Raw genomic sequence first — 22,594 nt, forward strand, 5'->3', positions numbered from 1 at the left:
TTTAGGTAGCTGGAGAACCATCCCCAAAGTTGAAAATCTCATTTGTAGTGTGTTGAGTTAGCCATGTTAATTATTGATTGTTTAGTGTAGATAAACAACAACAACAGAAAACCTTTCAGAAGTTTCTTGATTCCATGAAGTTATTGGTACACAAAATCTGCATACAAGGTTTTTCCCTTAGAGGTGAAAAATAGTGTAAAATTATGAAATTAGTTCATTCTGTGAGAGAGACTAGGAATTCACAGTGCAGTGGTACACTTGTTTATTATATTACAGATACATTTTATGTATGGGACAATGGTTCCCAGACTGTCTGCCTTAACTTGGACATAAAAATAGATTTTGGTGATAAAAATAGATGTCAGTGGGAAAAGAGACTTGTTGACAAGTTCTGCAGTAAAGAAATCTGTTTAATCCAGTATTTCCTAAATTTAACTATTTTTAAGAACCCTTTTATTAAAGACCATTTATTAACCTTTTCATTTTAGTTATTTCATGGAAACAGTTTGGGAAATACTACAGTAAATTTTTGTGATGAACTGCATTCAGAAGGGCTGCATGCTGACAGTTGTTTCAGGAGGCAAATTGAAAATTTAGGTGTTTTTATTTCTGCCTTATTACTTTCTCTTTTGACTAGTTATTTACATTTGAAGGAATGTCAAAACTCCATAATCTGTAAATGTAAAATACTGGCATCTTTTTATAACAGTCTTGGGAAAATGATCAAACGAATGAATTATGCAGTAGAAAATAATACATATCCTTTTCCCTCAATGCAAAGGAATGTATAAAAGGTGACTTTTCTTCTTGCTATTCATATGCCCTCCATCCTCAAAAATAAATATTGAAGGAGTAATAATTTTTATTGTTTATTAGGATAGCTCTGGTTAGTTAGGTTATTTTCTTTTATATCAAATACCTTTTTACTCATCAAGCATGAGTACTGGTACATTATCAGGTGACTGTTATTTATTCTGAAGTTATAATTTCAGATTGTTTGGCATATTCAAGAAATGGAGCGTGGTCCATTGTGATTAGAGCTTTGAATTTGTGGAAATAGAGTGATAGGTCTAAATTTAGATAATAGCTTGAAGGACTACCTTACCACATTTAAGAGGAGTGGAAATACAGGTGAAAAGACAGATTAGAGATTAAGTAGAGAAGGGAACAGGATATTTGGATACACACAAATGGAAGCAATGAAAACTGATATAAATGCCTTTTACATTCATCAAAAATCCAGCAATGTAGCTGTTATTTATCACCACATAACAAATTACCCCTAAACTTAAAATGTCAAACATTTATTACCAAATTTTCTATGGTTAAGGAATTTGGATGTAGTTTGTCTAGGTTCTTCGATTGACTTCAAGCTATTGGCTGGGACTTCATGTCGTCTGAAGGCTTAACTTGGGGTGGGGGAAGTGGGGGAAGGATCCAGTTCAAAGCTCATTATTGGCAGGTCTTGCTTCCTTGCCACATGGGCCTCTTAATAAGACTGCTTCTTGACACTGCAATTGAGTTTTCCCAAGTTGTGAGCAATTTGGGAGAGGGCAAGAGAGGGTTCATGACAAGATGGAAGCTACGATCTTTTAATAGCCTAGTCTTAAAAGTGACATACCATTACTTCTACCTCATTCCGTTTGTTAGAAGCAAGTCACTCAGTCTGGTCCACACTCAAGGGGAGGAGCTTACACAAGGATGTAAACTTGAGGATGAGGCAGGAATCATTGCTATTTTAGAGGCTACTTACACAAGCATCAAATTAAAATAATTTTTGTGGTATTTTACATTCCTCAACTTATATTAGTAAATACTTAACAGTTGGTTCCTATTTACTATGCCTTGCTCCCTAGGAACTGTTTATTTCTCCTTTTCTTACTGTTCAGCAGAGTACTTGAAAATCATTTATATCTTCACCTTTTTTTTTTTTTTTTCTCCTTTTTTTTTTTTTTTCTCCTCTGCTCTCCATTTGAATGTTTGGTGCTCCTCTTATTTTGTGACTTGGAAGTATTAACTCCTGCTCCCTTAAGTCTTCCATTAATGGTCCCAGAAATGCAGACTAGCTTGGTAGGCTAAAATGGAAAATAATATTTGGTTAAAATAACCAAATAAGATTTTTTTTTCAATTTTTTCCCTCAGGACCAAGACTCATATATTCTTTTTTTTTTTTTTTTAATTTTATTTTAGTTATTTAGTTAGTTATGGCTGTGTTGGATCTCGTTTCTGTGCGAGGGCTTCCTCTAGTTGTGGCAAGCGGGGGCCACTCTTCATTGCAGTGCGCGGGCCTCTCACTATCGTGGCCTCTCTTGTTGCGGAGCACAGGCTCCAGATGCGCAGGCTCAGTAATTGTGGCTCATGGGCCCATTTGCTCCGCTGCATGTGGGATCTTCCCGGACCAGGGCTCGAACCCGTGTCCCCTGCATTGGCAGGCAGATTCTCAGCCACTGCGCCACCAGGGAAGCCCTGAGACTCATATATTCTTAACTTCATCCTTGATATTTTTTGCTAAAGCATGTCTGAATATAGCAGAACAGCTACCAGGTTCTCAACATTTGTTAGACATATCTTTGCTCTTTCGTTTCTGAAAAGGATGTAGAAATATAACTCCAAGGCTTAGATTGCCTTTTCCCTAATTTTTTCCACCCATTCATGTCATGGTATATCAAAAAATTTGCCTTTCCCTTCCCAAACCTCTCCCTTTCCCTTGAATTTGATTTTTTTAATATATAGGAATATATATTTCAATTTTTAATATATAGTTTTAATTCTTGAGGTTTTAGAAAAGGTATACTGAAATAATCCATGTATACTAGAATGAGGAGAATTTTAGATTAGAGAGGTTTTATTGTTTTGTAATTTTATCTATATATATGTTTATTTCTGATTAGACTGAATTTATTGCAGGAAGTGTTTGGCTCTTTTTTTAACTTTAAGAAATGTGCTATATGCTGAAAAAGGAAAGTAATAATAGTTGCTCGGTGGATGTTGATTATCCATAACTAACCATCATTCATTTAGGAAACATTATTTTAGAATCTCTGTGCAAATTCTTTGATATACTTTTATTTAAAAGGACATATTACGTATACTATTTTAATTAAAATGTGTAAAATTGAGTTTTGCTTTAATTTGCCAAAAGAAAAAAACCTGAATACTGAAGTAATGGTTAAATTTTAGATAAATTTTGTTTATAACTACAGAGTATTTCCTTAAATATTCCTTTAAGATTAAGAAAACAGGCTATGAATAATATCAATACATTGCAATAGGATTTTTTTTGAACCACGTTCCGGTTTTAGAAAGATCATACTACTCATTAGGAAAGATTAGGAAATCAGCACTCATTCGTTTTTGCTCTTCTCTCCCCTAATCTTGTTTTGTTAGCTGTATTAATATTTCTACCTTGTTAGAATTTATAATATTTACATTATTTTTGATTCACTTGTTATGAGTTTTGACCATTGTGTCTTGATTTCTGAATTTATTTTAATTGGCTGAATTTTTTGTTAAATAGGGTTTATCTTCTTACCCTTTGATCTCGTGTTTTTTTCATTGTGTTGTTAAGTAGCACCAAAATATGGGGCATTTCCTTTAGTTTGTCAAGTTGCATTTTCTTCCACACTCCTTTCTCTACCTGAATTTTTACATACTTACATACCTATGTATATTTAAAAATTTTATTTTATTTTTTCTTCCCCTTTATTTTGTCTCCCCTTTATTAAATTCTCATAGCTCTCCAGGTTTGACATAGGCTTTTCTGATCACATTTTACGTGTGCTGTTTGTGCCTTGTTTATTTCTCTAGCTTCAGTTACTGGGGATATCAGTGGTTCTCAATCTAGTGTGTTTTTACGGTTTAGATGGGGAGCCTTTTTAAAGTGGAAATTCCTTAACACCATTCTCAGAGATTCTGATTTCTCCTTTCTCCTAAATCTAGGTTAAGTTCTCTAGTTAAGTCCATAGCATTTATCATGCCTCTTGTTATTGTTTGTTTAGTTATCTTTCTTGCTTGCTGGACTGTGTAAGCTTTATAAGTATAGAAATCTGGTTTATATCCTTCCGCAGTGTATTCCTAGCAGCTGGCATGGTATCTTGCTGTAGTGGGCACTTAAAAAATATTTATTGAATTAATGAAGAGTCTGTGCTATTTATTGGCCACATATTTTGCTGAGCACTGAAGAAATTCATCAAGAAACAGATAGCTGGGCTTCCCTGGTGGCGCAGTGGTTGAGAATCTGCCTGCCAATGCAGGGGACACAGGTTCGAGCCCTGGTCTGGGAAGATTCCACATGCCGCAGAGCAACTAGGCCCGGGAGCCACAACTACTGAGCCTGCGCATCTGGAGCCTGTGCTGCACAACAAGAGAGGCCGCGATAGTGAGAGGCCCGCGCACCGCGATGAAGAGTGGCCCCCGCTTGCCGCAACTAGAGAAAGCCCTCGCACAGAAACAAAGACCCAACGCAGCCAAAAATAAATAAATAAATAAGTTCCTTTAAAAAAAAAAAAAAAGAAACAGATAGCTAACAACTATGTGATTTTCTTTTTTGTTTTGGAAAACCGTAAGAATTTTATGTCCTTACTATAAGGTTTTTGGAAAATAACTCAATGACTTTGACTTCTATTAATTAACATTTTGGCGTATAGAGGCATACCTCGGAGATATTGCAGGTTTGGTTCCAGGCCACCGCAGTAAAGTGAATATCCAAATACAGCAAGTTACATGAATTCTTGGGTTTCCTAGTACCTATAATAGTTATATTTACACTATATTGTAGTCTGTTAAGTGTGAAATAGCATTATGTTTTTAAAAGAGTGTACATACCTTAATTTGAAAATACTTTATTGCCAAAAATGCAATCATCTGAGCCTTTAGTGAGTCATAATCTTTTTGCAATATTAACATCAAAGATAACTGATCACAGACCATCATAACAAATAGAATAATAATGAAAAAGTTTTGGAATATTGGGAGAACTACCAAAATGTGACACAGAGACACAGAGTAAGGAAATACTGTTGGTAAAAATTGCACTGATAGACTTGCTTGACCTAGAGTTGCCACAGACTTTCAGATTGTAAAAAAAAAAAAAAAAAAATGCAGTATCTGCAATGTAAGAAAATTCAGTATCTGTGAAGCACAGTAAAATGAGGTATACATGTATTCTTCCAGAGTCTTGAAAAGGAATATCAATGAAGAGAATTGAATCATATTATACATACTCCTTTGTAACCTGTTGTTGTTGTTTTTAATTGAATTGCATAAAACAGTATGTAAAAGCTTTTATTACTTCCCCTGAAATTAAATTATTTTCTTATTGGTATATATTCATTGATTAAACACCTCTAGGTCAGTGTGTGATCATGTCTGATAAAGGAATTCAACAAGGAAAACAGCTACCTGTAGCTGGCTTTCTATCTCCAGAGCTCAGACAGTAATGAAACCTGGCAAAGGATTTATTATGTATAAAAAGATTCCTTTAACTCATCTCTACTCACGTACCCACTTTTCTTTTATTAATGCTATTTTGCTTTTATTTTTTAGGAGGTGAACTTTTTTTTTTTATTGGAGTAAAATTGCTTTACAATGTTGTGTTAGTTTCTGCTGTACAATGAAGTGAATCAGCTATATGTATAACTATATCCCCTCCCTCTTGGACCTCCCTCCCCCCCCTCCAATCCCACCCATCTAGGTCGTCACAGAGCCCCGAGCTGAGCTCCCTGTGCTATACAGCAGGTTCCCACTTGCTGTCTATTTTACACATGGTAGTGTATTTATGTCAAACCTAATCTCCCACTTCGTCCCACCCTCCCCTTCCCACCCTGTGTCCACATGTCTGTTCTCTAAGTCTACGTCTCTATTCCTGCCCTACAAATAGGTTCATCTGTACCATTTTTCTAGATTCCACATATATGCATTAATATATGGTATTTGTTTCTCTCTTTCTGGCTTACTTCACTCTGTATGACTGTCTCTAGGTCCATCCACATCTCTATAAATGACCCAATTTCGTTTATTTTTATGGCTGAGTAATATTCCATTGTATATATGTACCACATCTTCTTTATCCATTCATCTATCGTTGGGCATTTAGGTTGTTTCCATGTCCTGGCTATTGTAAATAGTGCTGCAGTGAACATTGGGATACATGTGTCCTTTTGAATTACGGTTTTCTTGGGGTATATGCCCAGTAGTGGGATTGCTGGGTCCTATGGTAGTTCTAGTTTTAGTTTTTTAAGGAACCTCCATACTGTTCTCCCTAGTGGCTGTATCAGTTTACATTCCCACCAACAGTGCAAGAGGGTTCCCTTTTCTCCACACCCTCTCCAGCATTTATTGTTTCTGGATTTTTTGATGATGGCCATTCTGACCGGTGTGAGGTGATACCTCATCGTAGCTTTGATTTGCATTTCTCTAATAATTAGTGATTTTGGGGCTTCCCTGGTGGTGCAGTGGTTAAGAATCCGCCTGCCAGTGAAGGGGACACGGGTTCGAGCTCTGGTCTGGGAAGATCCCAACTAAGCCCGTGCACCACAATTACTGAGCCTGTGCTCTAGAGCCCACAAGCCACAACTACTGAGCCCACGTGCCACAACTACTGGAGCCCGTGCTCTGCAACAAGAGAAGCCACCGCAATGAGAAGCCTGCACACCGCACTCACCGCAACTAGAGAAAGCCTGTGCACAGCAACAAAGACCCAGTGCAACCAAAAATAATTAATTAATTAATTAATTAATTAAAAAATAATTAGTGATGTTGAGCACCTTTTCATGTGCCTCTTGGCCATCTGTATGTCTTCTTTGGTGAAATGTCTATTTAGGTGTTCTCCCCATTTTTGGATTGGGTTGTTTGCTTTTTTGATATTGAGCTCTATGAGCTGTTTGTATATTTTGGAGATTAATCCTTTGTCCCTTGCTTCATTTGCAAATATTTTTTCCCATTCTGAGGGTTGTCTTTTTGTCTTGTTTATGGTTTCCTTTGCTGTGCAAAAGCTTTTAAGTTTAAATAGGTCCCATTTGTTTAATTTTGTTTTTATTTTCATCACTCTAGGAGGTGGGTCAAAAAAGAGCTTGCTATGATTTATGTCAGAGTGTTTTTCCTGTGTTTTCCTCTAAGAGTTTTATAGTGTCTGGTCTTACATTTAGGTCCTTAATCCATTTTGAGTTTATTTTTGTGTATGGTGTTAAGTAGTGTTCTAATTTCATTCTTTTACATGTCACTGTCCAGTTTTCCCAGCACTAATGCTATGTTGCTTTTAAATTGCTTAGTATTTTTATCTGCTTATTTTATTTTCCAAAGTAGATTATAAGCATCCTGAGAACAGTACTACATGATCATTTGTTTTAGTCCATTAAGAAAAATTTGCTGAGTAGCACTGTTAGGTATTGTGGGATATATAAGACAATTTCTATGCTTAAGGGATTATAATCCAGTAGTGAGAAAAGACTGGAACACGTGCAACAGTAATAAAGGCAGCATGTCTTATACAGTACTTAGTACAGTTTTATGTACACATACACTAGGTCATAAACACCTGCTCATTAAGGAGAGGTTTGCATTTTATTTTGCTTCATTTTACGTGTATTTATTATGGACTTGCTATATGACAGGCAGCGTGCATAAAGGAAACAAAAAGAATATACTGTCTACTGCTGGTCCTTGTATCCACCAAAGTGGCTGGCTCATTGCTTTATATATAGTAGGCAGTCCATAAAAATTATTTGTCAAAGAATGATCCCGAAGTTTAACATTTTTATATCCATAAGGATTCTAAACTCTAGAAGTAATATTCTTCCCTTACTGAGTCCTCAAATAAAAGTCTTTGGCCTCTAAAGATCTAGGTTTGACTTACTACTTTATAGATCTTTATCAATAAAGGAAATAACAGCTGTGTAATAAGAGTAGATAAAGTGTGTGTTTTAATCTTGGAATAATTATGGTTTCCAGTTTTTGGCATTCTCATTCAAATACTTAGTACTTGTTAGATGAAGTATGAATGTTTACGCAATGTGTCGATTATAGTTGGCCCTCCTCTACATCCAAGGGTTCAACCAACCAAGAGTTGAAAATAGTCCACAAAAAAATTCCAGAAAGTTCCAAAAAGCAAAAGTTGAAATTGCCGCAAGCTTTCAACTCTTTACATAGCATTTACATTGTATTTACAACCATTTACATTGTATTAGGTATTTTAAGTAATCTAGAGATGATTTAAAGTATACAGGAGGATATGCGTAGGTTATAATCAAATACTACCCCATTTTATAGAAGGGACTTGAGCATCCGCAGATTTTGGTATCTGCAGGGAGTACTGGAACCAGTCTCCCACGGATACCAATGACTATACTTTTCCCCTAGAAATTTTTTCTCAAAAGAGTTTTTTCACATTTTTGTTATAGTCTTTTTGCCTTGTCCAGTTCATTCAATCCACAAAGATAAATTGGATCTTCTCCTTGTCAGGCATTGTGTCTCCTGTGGATACTATATGTATTATGTAAGTCTGAATTTTTCTTAATCCCAATGAAGAATTTCCCATGGTTTAGCCATTGTGTATAGTCTGTGTTTTGAATTTTATTCTTCCAATCATTTTATCATTTGAACATATGATTTATTGTAAGACCAGGTCTTTATTTTTATGTCTAGAGATCCTACCTGCTTATAAGAAATAAGATAAGAAAGGCAAAAAAAAAATCATTGAACTAAAATGCAATGCTGAACTTACTTGTTTTCATTATTAAATATAATAGATGATCTCCTAAGATTATACATGCTCATTTATTTGCCAGTCTCAATGCAAGACCAAGGTATTTATCGATATTTTTTATTGTTTAGTATGGGAATGCTGCTCAGAGTTCTTCATTATTTTTCTTGTATAAACTACACCTGTGATTCCTCCTTTGATATGTCCAAGTTTTCTTTAAAATAGAACAAAAACTTGTTTGGACATCTCCAGTTTACTTCCTCTTTATGCATACTCACTGACATCTGTGTAACCCTGAATGCTTAGGGCATGGACTATTTTCTGGTATATCTACAAATTTCTGTTCCCATCAGTTGAGTAGAACTGAGTTTTCCTTACGAAGAGTCATAAAGAGTTGTTTCAAGGAAGTGGAAATTGTTTTAGAGAACTTCTGTATTCAGATTAATTTGTCTTTTACCTTTCAATAATTAACTGTGTTAGTAATGATTAGGTGCAAATTGTAAGCATTTCATCTAATTGACTATAATTATATTTTCACCTAAGTTGGCATAATTACATTTATACAACTAAATCTTTTCCTTTGTTTTACTCTCTTGTGGTTGTATGTAATTTGTATGAATGAGCTTATTTAAAACTTCTATATGTAAAAGTTTGTTGGAAGGAGGTTTGAAATCCCTAAAATTTTCTTAATGCATCTTTTAAAATTTAATCATCCTCTTAGAAATCATTAGTAGATAGGACTTTTACCACAAGTGGTACTACAAAGAATATTTGACAAGTCTCCACCATTTAACTTTGTTTTGTAATTTTAAAGGGATGAAATAGTAAGTTTTGGATGAGAATTGAAAAAGAAAAAATATTTTAATGGGGATGATTGAGCATTTGGATTATGTATTGATATAAACATAATAGTACCTCTATTTGACAGGTACTACTCTAAGTGATTTATATATTAATTCATATAACCTCTCATAGTAAACTTTTGAAGTAGGTACTATTGTTGTCCTCATTTTCCAGAGGAAATTGTGGCACACAGGATGTTATATAATTGACCCAACGACAACCAGCCTACTGGCAGAACTGGATTAATCCCAGACAATCTGGCTCTAGAGTCTGTTCATGAAAAGGAATATAACAGTGTTAGAATTTATTTCAAATGCTGTTTATTTTGTAATTGTGATTGTACTCAATTGAATTGAATGGTTGCTAAACACATTTGTTTTTATCTCTTCTAGGAATGAAATTTAATGATTTTTCAACTCCACGTGCCTCACCCAGAATCTGTCTTTAAGGCATGGACTCTGTCTTCTTAGAGCCAACTTTGTGTAGCCCCTTTATAATTCAATTCTTTGTTATTAGGCTTTTCAACTTTTTCCTAAAAATGAGTGGGGAACAAAGGTTGTCCTTGCGCTAACTTGCTGAGAAAAATAACTAGGCCCCCTTTTCAATAAAAACAGATGTTTTATGTACTTGAACTAGTTTATTGAGATAGTTTATAGCTCAAGTTGACAAAGCTGCCTGTACCTGGGATTAAATGACAAAAGTGTCTTCACACAATCATCTATTATTGGTAATGGCTCGGAATATGTATTTAAGAAAAACTTAAGATAAATCATGTCAGATAAGATTTTAGAAGTATATTTGAGTCACTCTGTTTCTTTCCATATATGGCTTAATAAACTGACCATATTTAGTCAGATATTTAAAGTCAGCAAGTCATATATCTCTTAATGTGCTGCATGTGTTAGCTTTTGATTCTCTTAGCAACAATATTTTTATGGGCATGTCTGCCAGTTTATTGTGTATGCTTTGTAAATGTTCAGGAGAACACTGAACAATTTACAACACAAACTTGAGATTCCTTTATAATATATGTTTTACAACGATGTTTTTAGCATTTAATTTATATTTAAACATTTCAAAAACTTATTACATTTAAACAAAATAAAGGCACAAGCACATTTAACATTAACTGCTTTAGGTATTTTTGTTGATGTTTCTTAAGTTATACTGACTTAAAAACAACCATTTAAAATCAAAATCAGCAACATTTCATTTACTGGGGAATAGCTATTCGTATATGTTAATTTTTTCAAAGAGCCAGGGCAGTCACCTTCTTAAAATGGAGAAACTTTAAAAATTAACCATTTGTCCTGAGAATCTTTTATCTTCACTGTCAAAGAATTACTCATAAGATGGCAAATAAGACTCTGTTCTGGATCCTGCCTACCTTTATCCTCCCCATATGTGACTTTGCATCTTCATACACCAGGAAGTGTTTGTTACTTGTTCATATGTTAAGTTCAGGTGTAGAGCCTCCTCCAGGAAGTATTCCCTGACTACAACCATTCTTCTTTAGTTCTTCTCTTCTTGGCTTCCATGGTAAGAAGTGTACAGCCATATAACTGTATTTATCATATTCATTTTGATATTTTTATTTACTTGTGTATTTGTCTTCCATACTAGATGATGAGCTTCTTGAGAACTCTCTTTAACTGACTGAATAAAATACCACAAATGTCTTTGTCCTCCAAGTAGAATATACTGATTATAATTTAATTTAACCTTTCTCGTACTATTTTCATAGAAATCACTTCTCTACATTCTTTCCCTGAGTGATTTTAGGTCCCATTATTTTAATTATTACCTTAATGCAGGTAATTCCCAAATAGATATTTTTATCCCACATTCATTTTTAAGCTCTAGATCTGCATATTCAGGTGGCTACTGGATATGCATCGTTAGATAAGTATACAGACACCTATAATCAATTCAGCATATCCAAAACTAAAGTTATCTTTCTTCCTCCAACCTGCTTTTCGAACCTGTGGTATTTGTTTTCATGAATGACCTCTCCCTGTCCCTCGCCCTTCAAATCCAGTCTTTAATTAAGCCTTGTACATTTTCTCCCAGATTTCTCTTAACATCCATTCTGAGTAACTGGTGTTGCTCAGTTCAGGCTCTTTTCTCTTCATACTACTTACAGTAATCTTTCTGAAATACTGATCTGATCATGTCAACCCTCTGCTTATAAACTCTGAATAGGTTTTTCAAACATCATCTACCTGAAATTCTACAGTGTTTTCTCCTACTTACTCCTACTGCTGAATTGAGCCACTATTACTGATGGGAGTGTAGCAGGTTTTCTTGATCAGTAGGAGTAGAAAGTAGGTTGAAAACCACCTCTAATGTCAAATCCTGTCATCTTTGCATTACGTTCAGATTTTTTACCTGCAATATATTCAGACCTCTTACTACCTAGCCTTATTCTGTTTTATAACTTGCAGATACTATCTACCACTGGATGATTTTCTGTTCATTTATTCCATACATTTTTTAAGTCATAGTGCATCTGCTCAGTGAAGTTCCTTCTAGTTGAATTGCAAGTTGAACAACTCCTATGTAGTCTTCAAAACCTTGCTCAAATGTATTCTCCTTTATGGACTGTCTTAATCACAAGATCTCTTTATGTTCCCAATGATATTTTAGTACTTTCTACCCACTGCTATTTTACCCTTATGTAAATAATCATTGTTGTTTATGGACTAGCTTCCTATACTAATGTGATCTTTTCCCTTCCTTGTATTTCTAGGGCCTTAGCATGTATAATTTTTAGCATATATAATATGAGGAATAGCCAGAGAAATTAGGGATACTTGGCCTATAAAAGAATATGTGAGAATTTGGGCAGTGGGGAGAACGCATAATATTTAAAGATTATCAGTTAAAAGAGAGATTCCATTTGATACATGGAGCCTCGGGAGGCAGGGGATGGAAATTAAAGGAAGACATGTTTTAGCATGTGCAGTTTAGAGAAAGATAAAGTGTTTTATACTGGAGATAATATACAGTAGGTTTTTAATACATGGTAGCCTATTTTTTTCTTTTTCTTTTTTTTTAAATGAGGTGTAATTTGCATACAATGAAGTACACAGCATATAATTCAGTGAATTTTTACATGTATATATGCCTATGTAAAAAATCAGAAAGCTAGGGAACATTTCCAGTCTTCCAAAAAGCTCCCTCATGCCCCTCCTATTATTTCCCCACAAATTTACCAGGATTCTGAGCTTTATAACCAGGGATTAGTTTTGCCTGGAAACTTACAGTTTGCATCCTTTGTGTCTGCTTTTTTTCACTCACGTATTATGTCTGCAGGGATTATCCATGTTGTTGAAGGTAGCAATAGTTTGTTCTTTTTGTTTGTTGTTCTTTTTTCATTGATGTATAGGATTCTATTACATGAGTAGACTCTCCCCATATACACATACATCCCACACCATTTATTTATCAGTTCTATATAACTTCAGTAGATACTGTCAAATGGTTTTCTGAAGGGGTTATATGAATTTTACACTTTTATCAGCAATTGGTTGTTTCTCCATAGCCATACAGTAGATTTAATATTTTTCATTTAAGAATCAAGGCTTAGATTTTCTTTTTATGTAAACACTACCTATTCATTGTACACATTTTGAAAATAAAGAAAAATTTAAAGAATAAAAATTATTCATAGTCTCACAACCAATGATAATGACTATTATATATTCTTCTAGTCTTTTGTATAGTTTTTAAAGTAAAATTAGAATCATATTAGGCAAACTGTTTTGTATCCTTTTTAAAAAACTTAATATATTGTGAGCATTTCCCATGTATCTTTATTATAATTTCTTGTTTTGACGTTTTTCTCCATTTTTTAAAAACAATAATCATATTTGTATTAAAAAACATTTATCAGGTAGTTTTATATCTTTATATCAATGATAAAATCAAAATACTGTTTTGGAGCCTGTAGGAATTAAAAGAGGTTGAGAGAGAGGAGAATACAATTTAATATCTTTTCTCAAGGAAAATTAATGCTTAAACTTATAAATAGATCTAATATTATTTCAAGCCACTGTGAGTCATTAGCTGTCTCAAATAACATTTTATAAACTACTTCATAATACAATAGAATTTTGATGTTTCTTGTTATTAGATAGCTGTGGTTCTCAAATCTCTCCTACCCTTTAACCACTGCTCCTTGAAAAACACAGTTCTTTTCCCACGCAGTATATACTTAAACTTTATATGAATGTTGTTTATATATACTCATTTACCATTTGCTATGTGTAAAGAACTGTTTGGGCACTTTGGGATCTTGCCTTCAGATTGCCTGTAACTTGTTCCAAAGGGAAGAATCATGGATATATAAGAATGTTAAATATGTTAGGGAATTTTAGAGATATGTAACCCACCAGCTTCTTTCCTCCACTTGAAAGACAGAGCCCAAAAAGATTAAATTACTTATTCACAGCTATAAAATCTGTGTCAGAGCCAGAACTAGAGCCTACAGCCAAACACTTGTCAGTGTTTTTCCACTTTAGATGTAAAGTACTTTGTCCTTAGTGCTTTTCTTGACACCAACTTTGTCATTTTTCCCCCCCTAGGAAAAAGCTACTAAAACTGTTTTCTTTTGCTTCTGTGATAGGTAAAGGAAAATTGGTTTTATTTATACAGCAAGCACTTATTAAGTGCCTAGAATGTATGATATCCTGTTTCAGAGACTGCAAAATAGGTGAGAAATAGTTGGTGAAATAGGAACATCCGTGGATATGGTGTTAAGTGTGGAAAGAGCTTATTTTTTGGAATCTGAACATCTGTGATAGAATCTCAGCTCTATCATTTCCCATCTCTGTGGCTTATTCAGGCTACTTGATCTCTTTGAATCTTAGCTTTCTTGTTCATTTATTCATTTATTGAGCCCCTACCACATGCAAAGAATGGTAAAAGGTGCTGGGGATACAGCAAAATTCCCATTTTCGTGAGGGATTTTGTGAGGATAATATATACAAATCAGTAAAATAGATAAAGCACCAATCATACTACTTGGCACAAAGTAAGCATTGAAAAAAGTTCCCTTCTTATTTACTATAGGCTGCGGTTCTCTAAAGTTTTTCATCTCAGGACCCCTTTATACTCTTAAAAATTATGAAGGACTTCAAAGAGCTTTGTTTCTGTGGGTTGTATATATTAATATTTACAATACTAGAGGTTAAAACAGAGGACTCTACATATTTATTAATTCATTTTTAAATGAATTAAAGCAGTACTTTACCCATGTTATAGAAATGGCATTTTTAAATTAAAATAACTAATTCATTTACTCCTGAAAGCTTGAATTTTATCATTGGCAACAAATACTGTTAGTTTTTTTGACAGAATTTGTTCATTTTCAAGAAAATTTCTGCCAACATTCAAGTTAGACTAACTATAGTTTGCCATTTAAGTAAAAATGTATTCCATAATGGCCTATATGGGAAAAGAATTTTTAAAAAAGAGTGGATATATGTATATGTATAACAGATTCACTTTACTGTACACCTGAAACTAACACAGCATTGTAAATCAGCTATACCCCAATAAAATTTTTTTTTAAAAATTATGTTCCATGGAAAAAGTGGCTAGATCAGCTTGCAAATTAATTGCACAAGTGTTTTTCCTCAGGGCAGTCATTATACTTGGAAGAGATGCTTTATGCATGCTTCCTGTCTTGTTCCACAGAGTGTTTAAAAGATGTATATTCAAGAGTCAAAATTTAATAAAATTTATAGTTTTTACTGCATTGTCAAGGACATTCATAAGTAAAAATAGCTTGGGAAAGAAAAAAAACCTGTGAGTGCAGAGTGGTGAATACAAGGACAGTAAAGTGCTGTGTTTTTTGTGTGTTTTTTTGCCACTGCCTTGATTTATTCTTAGACAGAAACATATTTACCACTAGTGCTTTTGCACCCTCAAGTGCACATGTCAACACAGTGAAAAGGGGAAGTACCATCTTAGTATTATTTTGAAAATAGTTTTGACTTTGTCACCTCCCTGAAGGAATCCCACTCCCTGAACAGACCACAGTTTGGGAACCACTGCTATAGAGGATATTACTGGTACTTAATTATAATGCTTTGATTGTTTCCATGTTGACATGTACTTGTTTTCCTCATGGGGTTGGCATAAAAAGTCTAGTCACATACAGTATTGTTATATGGGTATCTAAGCAAGGACTACTAAAACTTAGGTAGTACCATTGGCCTACTTCATAGCAGTACAATCGAGATGGCAAGAGACTACCTTATAGAAAATATGTTATAAAAGCTTCACAATAGGAATTTTATTCTATTGATGTGTTGTTGGCAGTACTGATTCAAAGTTTTTCTAATCCTGCTTTCTGTTTTGTTTTTAGGCTTGCATTGATGACAATGTTGATATGGTGAAGTTTCTGGTAGAAAATGGAGCAAATATTAATCAACCTGATAATGAAGGCTGGATACCACTACATGCAGCTGCTTCTTGTGGATATCTTGATATTGCAGAGTAAGCTAGTTCTGTGTCTGTTTTTATCCAAATACTATTTAGAGACTTGAGATTTTATAGAAATTGTTGTTATAGATAAATGAGTGAACTCTTATATTACCTTAATTCATAAAAATTATTCTTCCCAGGAAAGAGAATAAGTAGATCATGGGAATCCAAATATTGTCTCTTGGAGTGAGATCATCTTCTTGTCTCCCTACTGTCTTTGACTTTTGGTACTTTGAATTGATACGAGTAATTGTACACATTCTCCAGCCCCATCTCCTTTTCTTTTGAGTACATGTATTGTCAAATGATTCAAGGTTAATATTTAGCAATCTAGTATATCCCTATGTAATCATGAATTGTTAGGGGAAATTAACAATAATTCTGAATTAGGTTACTTTGCTAAAGAAGGAGTATGGTACATAGTTCTCCAATTATTCAGTATATTTATGCTTAGTTTTTATTAAGATTGTTTTCTAAAAACATGAAAGTTTAGTGAAAAATAGTCATTGTATTCTTAACTACCTTTAATAGGGGAGTACTTTCTGAGAAAATTTGATTCTTCAAAAATTTAACAAGGAAGTATACATATCCTGACAAAATAATCTTTTCATCAGATTATCTTATTTTTTCTTGTTGCTGTGTATCCAGCACCATAAACATTTTTATTGTCTATCTGCTCACATCAAAGCTTATCAACTAATAAATATTGAATATGGTAGTCCTACCCTGTGAATCTCTCTTAGTAAGTCTTCATAGTTTTATTTCTTTGTACATTTCATGCACACATACACTGCCCCCCACCCCAAGCCCCCATGTGTATTGGAGATACAGTATACCAGTTTAAAGGAGAGGCAGTGTTAGGTGAAATGAAAAGTGCTCTGGGAATCAGAAAATCTGAGCTATTTGACTCTAACACTGACTGCGTTACACCTTTTGATAATTTGTTTCCTCTTTCTGGGCTTTGATTTCTTTATGTGTAAAATGAAGGATTCTTTTTGCCATTGTAAGTCAACAGTGGTTATTCATAATTTTAATTGTGGTTCTCTTTATTCCTTTCTGTTCTTTTCATGCTCAACAAAGGGCTTGGATTTCATCTTCATAGAAAAAAATAGCTAAGGTGCATTTATCTTCAGCTGTCCTTAAATATTTGGTACTTAGGCTCTTAAGTCAACTAATGTGGATTATGAAGGCTTCCTCAACCACTCTCAAGGGGTATGACCTTGGGCAAGTTGCTTAACTTTTATAATCGTCAGCTTTCTCCTCTGTAGAATGGGAATAATATTTTCTAGGTTTGTTGTGAGGGTTAACTGAGATAACCCACCAAGTATAGTTCCTGGCACATAGGAAATATTCAGTATGTATTAACTTTTGACCATTATCTTTTTTATCTTTTTGGGAAAATGAAAACCCAGCTTCTTTCTTCAGATGTGTAATCCTGTGTTTCCTTTTTAATTCATGCTTCTGAGTTTGAAAAGACAGTAATAATTGTTCTGAATAATTTCCTCTTGTAGACTTGATTAACAACCCATTGTGTCAGTTGGGATGATTTTAGATGCAAGTAACAGTATCAAACTCAAACTGACCTAAAGAGAAAGGGTACTTGTTGTACAGGATAATACATAGTTTAGAGGAAGGGCATTCAGGTTTATTTATTAAGCTGCTCAGTGATGTCATCAGGGCTTGGAGTCTTTCAGGTGTTTTCTTCTTCTGCCTTTCCCAAATATGGACTTTATTCTTAGCCTTGTCCCCTCCTGGTCACAAGATGATTGCCACAACTCCTGAATTGTGTTTTTACATATGCACATCCAAGAGCAAAATAAAAAGTGGATGGGGAGTGGAAAGTATCTTCTCCATATTCTGTGACTATCAAGGAGGGAAACCTTCCCTGGAGAGCCCTCTGACTGCAACAGATTTCCCCTTAAGGGACTTATGTTGGCCTGGGCTTGGTAATTTGCCCATGTCTTTGCTGGGAGAAACAAGTATCTGGCATATTCAGTTTTTTTAATGCCAGGAAATAAGTGTGAGGAGGGGTGAGCAGTCTGCTGCATGTTTTAATAGTTTCAGTAGAGTAACTACAACTTTTCTTCTTTTTGGAAGGTGGGATATGGAATATGTGTTTCATAGGACTTATACAAACAAAAAATTGACCTATTTTGACCAAGGCTGACTATAGTTTTACTGATCTAACCACCTTTATATAGGCATTTATGGCATTAATGGCTGTGGTATAACTGAAGTATAACTGACCCTTGAACAACACAGGTTTGAACTGCGTGGTTCCACTTATACATGGATTTTTTGAACAGTAAATACTTCAGTACTACGTGATCTGCAGTTGGTTGAATCCGCTGTTGTGGAACCAGGAATACTGAGGAACCACCGGTACAGGGGGCCTGCTTATGTGGAGGGCCAACTATAAGTTATTCACAGATTTTTAACTGCAGGGAAGGTCAGCACCCCTGACCCTCATGTTGCTCAAGGGTCAACTATATTTAAATTGATAGTTTTTTTGAACAAAATTAAAATTTAAAAAATGATGACTTTTCCTTTTTTGCTCTTTCTGCCCTCTGAGATTCTTTTTTTTTAATAATGATAATATTTTTATAAAAGACAGTTCAACTCTTGTGTATACTGGGCTATTTGTTAGGTGATGATTGCCTAAAACCCTTCTAAATGCATGATTATTTTCACCAGCATTATCTCTTTCAGTAATTAATTTCACTAATGAGTGAGAGAAGTTAATGAAATCCAAAATCCTAGTTTTCTTGGGTCTAGAAAACATATAGCATGGTGGCTTAAGAGGTAGGGTGAAAGATACCTCCCAAATCAGAGCATTTATAGGGTAAAGGAAGGCCCTATTAATAATGACGTAGAGACAACAGTTATAAACCATGGAAAATTGGGTCACTCTGCTAAGTGACGTATTTGGAGTTAAATTTGTTTGCAAATCCTGGTTCTGCCATTCTCTACCTTTGTGCCCTTGGCGGAGCTACTTAGCCTTTATGATTAATATTATTTATAAAATGGGAAATGATCTGGCTTCTTCCTAGCTCTTGTTTCTCATATTGCTTTCTACATTTTTTACTCTGTCAATACTAGACTACTTTCAGTTCCCCAGCATTCCCTGCTGGTTCATATCATTGTGTCTTTCCTCATAGTGATTCATTTGCCTCATTTCTTTACTTGACCAGCTACTACGAGACTGTAGCAGACACAAGCTGCAGTTTGTGTTAGAATCACTTCTTCCAGAAACCCTTCTAATGTTCCTGGCTGATTCATCATCATCTCTAACATATCAGTTGTTTACATGCTTCTTTACCAACTACATTTTGCACAGAATAATACTAATTCAACCCTATTGAACTGAGAGGTAAAACAAACAGTGAAGCACAGGTAGTTCACTATGAGGATTTGGGGATGATTAGGTAGGATATAGTGAGTTCTAAATTTTTGACCTCTATTGGAGACAGCAGAACAAAGAATGTGAGGTTGCAGTTTAGTTTCTAGACAATTAACAATTTCACATCTGGTCTCTAGCCTAGCAAAAGCCAAGTGAATAGGTGAATGATAGCTCTTCATATTCTGGCTCAATTATCTCACATTTTCACCAAAATAATTGCTTTCAACATCTCCCTGCTATGAATAAGGTAGAAGTCTTAGGGAAAACCAAAAATAGAGATTGTTTAATAATGCCCCTTCGCCAGAGTGGATTAGAGGAAGAATAAATGAAGTAAGTTTGGGGAGTATAATGTTAATGGTCAGCATATGCATTGTTTTACTATGTACTGATGGGTCAGATATTGAAATGTACGCATTTAACATTATTCTCTTCCTTTGGGGTGCTGAATTGACAGTGTTATGCTCTGAATCATGTCCCCACAAAATTCATATGTTGAAGGCCTAACCCCCAGAACCTTGGAATGTGACTGTATAGATGGAGATGATTAAATTAAAATGAGGCCCTTAGGGTGGGCCCTAATCCAATCTTACTGTATCTTTATAAGAGGAAATTTGGACACAAAAAGTGGCACCAGGGGCTTGCACACAGAGAGAAAAGACAATGTAAGGACACTGTTAGAAGGTGGCCATCTGTAAGCCAAGGAGAGAAGCCTCAGAAGAAACCAAACCTGCCAACACCCTGATCTTGGTCTTCCAGCCTCTAGAACTATGAGAAAATAAATTTCTATTGTTTAAGCCACTTTGTCTATGGTATTTTGTTATGGTAATACTAGCAAACTAATACAGGCAGTATAAAATTCTCACTGTCACATCAAGGTGTTCTTCCCTAAAAGTTGTAGTTTGATGTCATTGGGCTATGGACTAGAAGTAAAATTGGACATACTAGAACGATTATGGAGCCCAAGAAATTATGTATTCAGTTTATTGTTCCAGTCTATAATGATCAGTTAGTTATAACTCTAGCCATTAAGTATAACTGAATTATATATTTAAATTATGTGCAAAACATTGAAAACCAAGTCCTCTGACTTGGCTTTCAATAACCAAGAAATAATAACAAAATAAAGAAATAATAGATAAAAGAATAATGAGATGAAGAAATAATTAGATGAAGACATAGGAGTTTTACGATGGCAGCATTTAAATTTTGTCTTTCTTTTTTATTAGCTGAAATATTTTTGTAAAGGAAACTGCCTCATATCTACTATTTGGTTACCCCTTGTACAAGTTTTATAGGAAAACAGGATATATTCTTTATTCTTTCCCTCCATATACTGATTTTTAAAATAATGAGTTGGTTTACTAGTTACCTTCAAAAAGGACTAATTGATTTTTTTGAGATCTAAATAACTTGAGCACATGCATTTAAACGTACTTGATGTATTTCAATCCATTGCAGTTATTGCCCTTATTGATTAGCAAATTGTACCATCTTTGGTCTACAAGAGTCTCTTCATGTTGGCTTCTAAGACCTTGGGACATGACCAAATAAAGTGATCTTTAAAAGCTTCCTTGCTCTTTAGTAGTATAAAAATGTTCCAGACTCATCTTTTATATTTCATGCCCTGGGTCTGGAATTGCCATTTCTCTAAGGAAACCTGTTCCTTGTAATGGGTGCTAGAAGTGCTCATTGCTGCTGCATTGATCATTCTTTCAAATTCAAATTCAGCTTCAGGGTGTCTTTCTTTAACCTCTTCTATCTTGTATCAGTATTTCCTTTCTCCCCTACTTTGTTGTCAAGAACTGTAGAATTAAAATAACACATAATTACTAATTTGCTTCATCATATATTACATATACATTAGATTGCTTATAACAATACCACAACAATAATGATTACTGAAAGCAGTTTGAAGTTTGGGGGTTTGTTTTTGGTTTTTTGGCAGGGGTGAGGGGGGGTGACATTTCTTTTTGTCCTTATGGTATCCCACTTGGAATATACCATCAAATTACTGTGTGTGCTGAAGTCACTTGGAGTAATTCTTTGCTGTGTGGTTATGCCATTAACTAGATACACCATTAAGTTCATTGTTTAAGTTTGTTTTTTGTTTAGTTTAATTTTGTTTTATAATTTACATAAAATACCAGGTTCTAACGGCAGTCCCTACTCTACCACCCTATTTCCTATGGGTAACATTTTTAAATGTTATATTTTATCCCAGTTTGTGTTTTAATATAAGTATTATTCCCCCTTTGCAGATAAATGAAAGACTGTCATACACTATTTCTCCACTTTTCTTTTTTCACTTAACAGTCTATCCTGGAGACCACTATATAGTGGGTTATAGAGCTATTTCTCATTGTTCTCTTCAGGTGTAGTATTTAGTACTCTGTTGTGTAGTGTCATTATAGTTTATTCAGCTTGTCCTTCTTGATGGACCAGTGAATGTTATTTATTTGAATGACTGTATCTTTAGCCTTGGCATTGTCTTTATTTTTCACATAAACAAAAATTCCTATGACTTGCAAGAATAAAACAAATATTTTGTATTTGAATAATAAAACTTAAATGATTTGTTTTATTAACATTTTGGTTATTGATGTGATTACAATTTCTTTTGTCTCTTTTTAATTTTGTCACTACATTTCTTTTTTAGGCTTCTGCCACAGATGTTTAAGGAATGCTTTTATCTTGAGTAGCTTTAGTGTTTGTATTAAACTTTTTCAATAGCAGAGAAAATTAGCCCTGTGTTAGGCTAGCATTATGTAGTTTCATAGTATATAGAATGGAATGTTGATTACTTAGTACATTTAACATATTTTTCTTCACGTTTGGAGTAGTTTTGAAGACATTGCTGAAGATTTCATATCATTATAATATACTGGTAGTGACATTCAGTGACATCTTCATGGTCTTATTTACAGCATGGAAAAAGTTTCATTAGCTTTGTAATTTGATCATTAAAGAATCAGCTATTTAAGGATATAACTGTTTAAAATATTTGTGGTGGCTTATTTATGGCGTGGCTTTTCTTCTTCATTATAACCTTTATTTCATAAACATACAACAGAATCCTCAAGATTTCTCTTGGCTTATCCTTCAGAATATATCCAGTATCTAACTATTTCATCACCTCTTTCATTTCTCCCTGATCCTGGACA

General features: G+C 34.3%; 1 protein-coding gene across 12 annotated transcripts in view; it reads left to right on the forward strand.

The window, feature by feature from the left end:
- Positions 1 to 22,594, forward strand: part of PPP1R12A (protein phosphatase 1 regulatory subunit 12A) — a 150,211-nt gene that overhangs the window by 43,502 nt on the left and 84,115 nt on the right. For 11 of the 12 annotated variants that reach the window (XM_082418905.1, XM_082418896.1, XM_082418895.1 and 8 more), the window contains exon 2: positions 15,915 to 16,045. In XM_082418905.1, coding sequence (XP_082275031.1) covers positions 15,915 to 16,045 — 131 coding nt within the window. Of the gene's footprint in view, positions 1 to 6,648; positions 14,256 to 15,914; positions 16,046 to 22,594 lie in introns of those variants that run through there. The other variant, XM_082418906.1, reaches the window with a different exon arrangement.

This window comes from Balaenoptera physalus (assembly GCF_965194825.1).
Source record: "Balaenoptera physalus genome assembly, chromosome: 13".
In the NCBI taxonomy this organism is placed as follows: domain Eukaryota; kingdom Metazoa; phylum Chordata; class Mammalia; order Artiodactyla; family Balaenopteridae; genus Balaenoptera; species Balaenoptera physalus.